The following is a 7500-nucleotide window of genomic DNA, read 5'->3' as shown; positions in this document are numbered from 1 at the left end:
AAAATTTTGTCATTTAATCACAGTTTATTGAAATTAGGTGTATCAATAGTACAGTATTTTTCCACTCCGTACTGCTGCTGTGTAGTACTTTTCACATCAAATTTGAAGTACATTGTTTCACCTGTTCCTGGCATTTAAGTATTGCACTAATTAAGGCAAGGAGATTAGGATAGCAAAGGTCTTGCTGTGCAGTTTGTTGTCATGTAGTATACCTGCCTGTGTATATTGAATGGATTGATATTTCATGCTCAGTTATTGGAGATCATTAGCATTGAACACAATATCCTGTAAAATATCAAGGTTTATATTGGTATTTTGTTGTTAAAATTTTTTGTGATTTCTGTATTTTTCTCTTTTAAATAATTCCTTTGCAACTTTTATAATTCCTTTTATAACTTGGAAGAGATAGATGACCTTTGCTAAAGTTCCCTTGTTTTGTCTATCCGCAGAACATTGTAACATAGTGTAGTATAGTCAGTATATTTAAGAAATTCACAATGAATATTTTTGTGGAAAGTATAATGGCTAATAGTGAATGGTATTTAGTTTCAATTTGCCATTACCATAGCTGATACACAAAGGTAATGAGCAATTCCAATAAATATAATCACCATCATCATGGTCCTCATTATTCACTTTAAAATTTTTCTCATTAATTTGATTTACTGCTTCAGTCCACAATACATCAGTGTATTAGCAGAAATTCCAGAACTACATGAATTAATTGGCATTATTAAAATTTTAGTGATGCTATCAATTTTCCTGATAGGACAGCCTAAGAATATTTTCATTGTTGTAAACTTGTTATTTTACTTGGTATAAAAGTCAGTGCACATCATACAAATTTTTCTTTGCTTATATTGGTCCATATGGATGAGTATATTTAAATAACAAAGGATAAAGTACAACAAATGGAATTTTTATGTGTATTGAGTGAATACTTAATTTACCACCTTTTCATCCTTACTCATATTGTATTTCACATTATATCACTTGATCCAAATTGTAAATTACTGGGGTACTGTATTTAATCATATGTGGATGAAGAAGTTTTATGAAGATTTCTTTAATTTACAGTTGCAGGTGTGAAAAGCAACAAGTTCAGCTGGCCACCACCATCAGAGTCTGCAGCCTCCACACCCAGTGAGGAAGAGGAAGCTGCTCCAGATTCTACCAATCTGTAGAATGCTATTGAAGGTCCAAAACGACAATCTGGAATTTAAATGTTGATCTTCCATCAAGATGCTACGAATGCAGACAGTGGTCTTTCATGTTACTGGTTGTGTTACACCTCAAAGATTATTCTCTAGCATTAAATGGACATCAAACTTTGGCTATTGAGTTCTCTTGGTGCTTGAGTTCGTCTGCTTTGATATAACTGAATTCCTTCACCACATTATTTGGGTGTGATAATCTACTGTCTTGGCTCCTGCTGAGTTATCTACTACTTGTATCAAGAAGTAGGTGCTGGTGTCTGGCTCCTGCAACTATAGAAATGATGACTGTCTGGATGCCTGTGTCTGACTTGCTGTGACTTGGTAAAATTGCTCGTTTAACATCATTTGTGGTGATTCCTAGGTGTTGATGTAGACAAAGATCAAGGTACAGCATATTCTTTTGATAATGATTATGGAGTAGAGGAACTCTTCTTTGGGTATTCTATATAGTTGCATCTAAGCATATTACCGGCTAAGAATAGTGTTATTTTATGAAGTATTTTTCTTTTCCACTTTTTATATCCCTTGTAATAACTTTACCTTGTGATGTCATATGCTACCAACAAGTAACTAAACAAATATTTAGTAGTAGTATGATTTTTTTTTCAAATTAGTAAATGTAAACTATTATTAATTATACACCTAGCAATGGGTCCAATAGAGAAAATATAGTTACCATATTTCCAAAGTAGAATTGCATTTTCCAAGACTTCAGAACAAGTAATTGAATTGGCCAAAATTCAGTCCATGATGAGCTTGTTCATAGGAAATATAAGTAGGTGACTCCTGTTATCTGCACAACTTAAAGAGCTTTAGTTTTGAAAAGAAGTTCTTGGTTCCATCGCTGGAAATTATTACTGTGTGATTTATTATAATTACCAATTATCTTACATTATTTGTAGTTTGTATACAGTTAGGTCATGTCCAAGATTATAAATATATATAGATATATATGTGATATATATGTTATATATATTTATGTATTTCATATTCACATAATTGGTCATGGATAAAGACTTTTGTTGATTAGTAATATTGTTAATTATTTTTTACACTTGTATTGTAAAATATATCAGATATATTTAAAATGTTTCCCATGTAGAAGATTTATATATTTTTCTCTTCTCTGCAATACAGGAATTACCAACTGTATGTAAGATAGCAAAATTATTGCATCTCTAGTCACATGTGAGGTCTTTTAATATTAAGTGCCAAAGTCAGCACAAACAAAAATCAAGCCTGGAGAAAGCACTGGGAGACATTCCTGTTCTTTTATGTACCAGACCTTTTCCACCTGGTTAATTCCAGTTGTCAACCAAGTAGGCACTTGCTTAATTCAGAAATAGCAAAGCAATAAAAGAGCTTAATGATACAAAAAAAAGAGTAAAGATTTAGGTACAGCTAAGCAGTCTTTCATTAGTGACAATTCTTCTTTAGCAGTTGGTTAAAATAGTCTGAGCCCAGTCTGGTGCTGTTATGTAGTGTGCCTTGTGACCAGCTGGCAGAAAAATACCTCCTGTGAGGTTTTTTGTGTAAAGTTTGGCCAGGTGTAGAGCAAAAAAGAAAAAAAGAAAAAAAATTGTTTTCACAGCTTGTTATATTAGGCTTTTCTATTTTATTTACAAAGTGATTGAAGCTTTATTTCCCAAACAAAACCCAAGTTACTTACCCAAGGTGGTGGAGTATCACCCATTGTTCTGTGGGGTGAATTGATTATGCCAGTCTTTTTATTCTGAAATATTGTATTTTGATTTTATTTTGTTTGATTCAATTACGTGATTATAATTTTAAAATCTTGCCCCTGATGATAATTTGTCCATAATTGGGCAAGGATTGTTTGGTCTTTATTCTCTTGTATGTGTTTCTCCTCTTCTCGTTTCTCTTTCCTCTTCATCTTTGTGAACCAGACTCCAAAACTTCTCTTTTTACATGAATAACAACAGTTTGTTTTGAATGCTTTATTTGAAATATTTATTGTATCTAGTTTTGAATTTGAAGCTTTTTCATTTTTATCTATTTTTCTGTACTTTTTGTGTGTCCTTGAAAAATGTGAAGGTGGTCCAGCATAGTATTAGGTCAGTATTATACTTCCAGGCTGATACTATTATCTTCCTTGACCACCTGAACAAAGTTTGAGTTCCAAAAAAATATGCATAATGCCATATTCTAATGACATCCATCATAATGTACATAATAATAAAATTTCCTAATTACGTGTAGCATTTAACTTTAAACCTGATTGTTTTAGAAGGCATTGGTATTGTTGGAAGAGGAGATTGTGGGGGGGGGGGGGGGGGGGATTACAAAAAATTGGTCCTGTTTGGCTGGGCTAAACAGAGTATTTAAGACGTTGTTTGTAAAGGTGGGGGTAGTAGAAGGACGGGGATGTATGGAAGACGGAGTAGTGTTGAGAGGGGTAATACTGCTTTGAGGTGGACAATAAGGCTGCATAGTAGTAATAAGGGAGTATGAAAATTGTAGGGGTGGAAGAGATGAAGTAGTGGATGGTGGGAGACCTGGATGGATGATTTGGACTGGACATGTGATAGTAGGCATTGAGGAGGGGGCAGTGGTACCAGAGTTGTGGTTAAAGGAGAGCCCGGGGTTGGAGGACTGGGAGAATTGAAATCGGTGGGGCTGTTTGATAAGGTTGCAAGCCTCAGTGCCTCTAATAATGGTACAAAGTATTCACTACTGGCTATGGTAAGTCTAGGGTATGTTTAGGAGAGAAATAGTCCTCATGAGGGTTACTTAACCCTTTCCCGACGGGTAGTATTCATAGTGGCCCTGGCCTCACTGCCAGGGGTTTATATCGTCACCCTAGCATGCGCGACTGCTCATGCCAAATACCAGCATCCCTTGCTGTTTCTTCGTAATACTACGAGCATATGTTGTATTTTCAGTTATCATTACTTTCTGAAGTCTCTATTTGCCATATTTCCTGATAAATCAAGACTGAAGGATATTTTTGTTGTTATATAGACTCCATAGTTGATCATTATTCGCTCTATAGTCCGAATAAAATAAGCAGTATGTGGCATCATGGGGTTGAAATCGTAGTTTTTTTGTTTTCTTTTTATTGTAAAAATGAGTGTTAAAAATGACTTCATCACATTTTCAGTGGCAGAAAAATGATATTTTGCCGTGATTGTAACAAAAAAAACCTCATGGCATGTACGTACATGCCCCCGGCAGATAGTCCAGCCATGCCATGGCATGTACCTACATGCCACCCGTTGGCAAAGGGTTAAGGACTAGACAATGTAGGGGATCACCCGTGCTTTGATCCTCAGCCCTTGCCTCAACTAATTTTGCATGGTCTTTTCTTCTCCTTTCCTTTTCCTTTTCTTCATCTCCTTTTTATACCCACTAATGCTACCTACTCCCATAACTCCTTCCTCTTCAAACAACCTTTATCTTATGCTATACCTCTCTACCCTTTTCACTACCATACTACCCTCTAGTACTGTTCAACCTGTAACTTTATCCTAATCATGAACTCATTCCTAATCCTTTTTGCTATTATACTTTACCATCGTGCCATATCACCTTTGATGTCATATAGCATTTCCTTACCTGGAGGCTTTGCCCCCAAGCCTTACACTATCATGATATTTTGAATACGCTGCTAATATCCTTAGATGTTTACACAGCAGAAAATTTTTAAATAAATAAATAGAAATAAATGAATGGGAATACCATGCCCATGGCTCACCCAGGTTGTTCATGACTGGCACAAAGTCAGCCTTTCATTATTTCAACATGGCTGTCACACCTTAGGAAGTGGATAGAGAAGGGGTTGGAGAAGAGAAGGAAACAAAAAAGGAAAGGGAAAAATTTACTTGAGTTGAGGGCTGAGGCCCAAGGCAGGGGTAATCCCCAGTCTCTGTCTCCTAAGTCCCCCCCCCCATGGCAACAACGGGCATGGAATTGGGGGGGGGGGGGACAAGATGGCTGCTTATTAAATGGCGAGTGTGGGATGTGGGAAGATATGGTATGGTATGTGTATGTGTGTAGTGCCATAGTGGATGAAAAGAAACTGCATTCTTTTCTTTAAGAAGTCTATTGCAAAGGTTATAAAGCCAGGTATGAATGACCTTTTTGATTTCATGCAACTATGACTATTGTACAGTGCATCCAGGTACCAAGGAAGACAATACTTTGAATTCTAACCACTCTCCTGAACCCAATTCAGTTTAGCAAAAGAACAGAGACACTATATGCTTAAATCTGGCCCAGTAGAGCTTGCATGCCTGAAGGGAAATTCAGATAGAAAAAGAAAAATTTCTATATGTCAAATGCCATGTACCTTGGTCCTTTGTAACCTGATGCAAAAGTTGGCTATAAACAAGAAAAAGGGAAGGGAACAATAAATAATGGTAATGTACACATAAAAATAACACAGATATACCATTTATGCAAATGAATAATGGAGCTGAGACAGTCATTGGTCTTGGAAGGTGCAGAGTGTGCTACCAATTTATATATGGGATACATAATAATCACAGGCTTAAAGTCTAAGTAAGATCCTATTTAGATTGCAGAGGCCTACCTCAAGAACCATATGGAAGTTAAACAATTAGAAAAACAACATGTAAAGCACATCAAGGTGTAAAGAAACTTCCCCCCACATCTTGGGCAGTGGGAATGTGGCCTGGATCAGCCAACTCAATTACCTTTAATTGTAGTTGAATTTGCTCAAAGGGCTGCCACTAACAAAATGGCGAGAACTACGGACAGACCTTATAAGAACCACACACACACATACATACATAATAGTGTGTGTGTGTGTGTGTGTGTGTGTGTATGTGCACGCGCATACATGCATGCATGTGTCTTATACACAATAAAATACAGACCACTGCTCCAGCCTCAATTCAATTTGCTGGTCATTATAAATAAAATATCATATTCCTCCTTATCTTTATAGGAAATGTTGATAGCAATTGTGAGGATATCATAAGTTCTATTTGGAAGACTGGAAGTCTTAGGAATCTAAGCTTTAATCAATTCCTCTGGCATTGTATTGTAGTTCAATGGGTCAATCCAAGCAACATTGCATAACTTGCACGAACAAGACTAGATGGACATTTTAGTCATTTGCAGTGATAGTAACTTAGAATGATTTGATTACTCTGTCTTTTGATTATAGAGTGACAGTGATCTACTTCATTTCCACAGGACCCACACAATGAGATGGCAGAAAGACATTAGAGCAGGGGTTCCCAACCTAGGGGCCATGGAGCAATATGAAAATTATGACCGAATTAAACTGGATTTTGTCTCACTTACAGTACCTACAGATAATCATCTTTCACATATCAATAAATTGTAATTTCTCCATATAATGTTCCTGTCCTATCGCTAATGGCACCATTACATTATTCAAAACTAGTAATAACTGAATCTGAAAAGAGGACAGACATTGAACAGGGCCATGGAGATTATTATAGCTTGGTCAGGGATAGAATAGAAAAGGTTGGGAACCACTGCAATAGAGTATTTAATCTGAGTGTTCATACTGATAACAAAACACAACAAAAATATTGACTGTACATCTCTTTTTTTTCATACTGTATCAATAAGAATATGGAGATTTTTTGGTGTCAGTGTACCTATCATGTACATGACCACTGAATGTGTAAATATCTATCCCTGCATGTAAATCAGAGGTTTGTCCTATAGCACCACTCTTCTGTTACAGAAAGGGCGGAGGCAACGTTATCAAATCAGGAGATTGTGATGGTGTGTGTATGTCACTGTTTCCGATTACTATAAAAGTAATGTAAAAGATAAAGTACATACACTATCATACCTTGTCCTCTGCAACAGGTGACGAAAGAAACTCAAACGCTAATAGGGTAGCAGTAAAAGACCAAAACCTATGGTTGTTTAAGACAATGAAGTGGTATATGAATAATTGGTACAAAGCCAGACTTGACCCATTAATAAAAAGGAAGGTTATGGAATAATGCCAAGGTTACTGGAGCATTCTGATTTTTTTTTTTTTTTTTTTTTTTTAAGTTATGAGATTTCTGCTGTTTACCTTTTATGCTTTTACCTGATGGAAACCTCATATCTCAAATATTTTTTTCCAATATGGATTAAAAGTTTATGAATAACTGGGAAAAAAGGGAGAATGTTTTTTTTCCTACTGATTTTTTTAACAGAAGTAAAAGCCAAAAATTCTGATCTATTTGGTTGAAAATTATTTTTATGTGTTCCCTGTACTTTCCTTGAGGGGCTCTCAATGCCACTTTATTTGATTTCATCCTTATTCTTT

General features: G+C 35.8%; 1 protein-coding gene across 3 annotated transcripts in view; it reads left to right on the top strand.

Moving 5' to 3' along the window:
- LOC119583439 (SH3 domain-binding protein 1-like) overlaps positions 1–3430 on the top strand; it is a 53917-nt gene extending 50487 nt beyond the window's left edge. For all 3 annotated transcript variants that reach the window (XM_037931920.1, XM_037931921.1, XM_037931922.1), the window contains one exon: positions 1078–3430. In XM_037931920.1, the coding sequence (XP_037787848.1) occupies positions 1078–1184 (107 nt within the window). In that variant the 3' untranslated portion in view covers positions 1185–3430. The remainder of the gene's footprint in view (positions 1–1077) is intronic.
- The last annotated feature ends 4070 nt before the right edge of the window (positions 3431–7500 follow it).

The sequence above is a fragment of the Penaeus monodon genome, chromosome 17 (genome assembly GCF_015228065.2).
Source record: "Penaeus monodon isolate SGIC_2016 chromosome 17, NSTDA_Pmon_1, whole genome shotgun sequence".
In the NCBI taxonomy this organism is placed as follows: Eukaryota; Metazoa; Arthropoda; class Malacostraca; order Decapoda; family Penaeidae; genus Penaeus; species Penaeus monodon.
The sequence above is the reverse complement of the archived record's forward strand: the minus strand, read 5'-3'. Positions and strand labels throughout refer to the sequence as shown.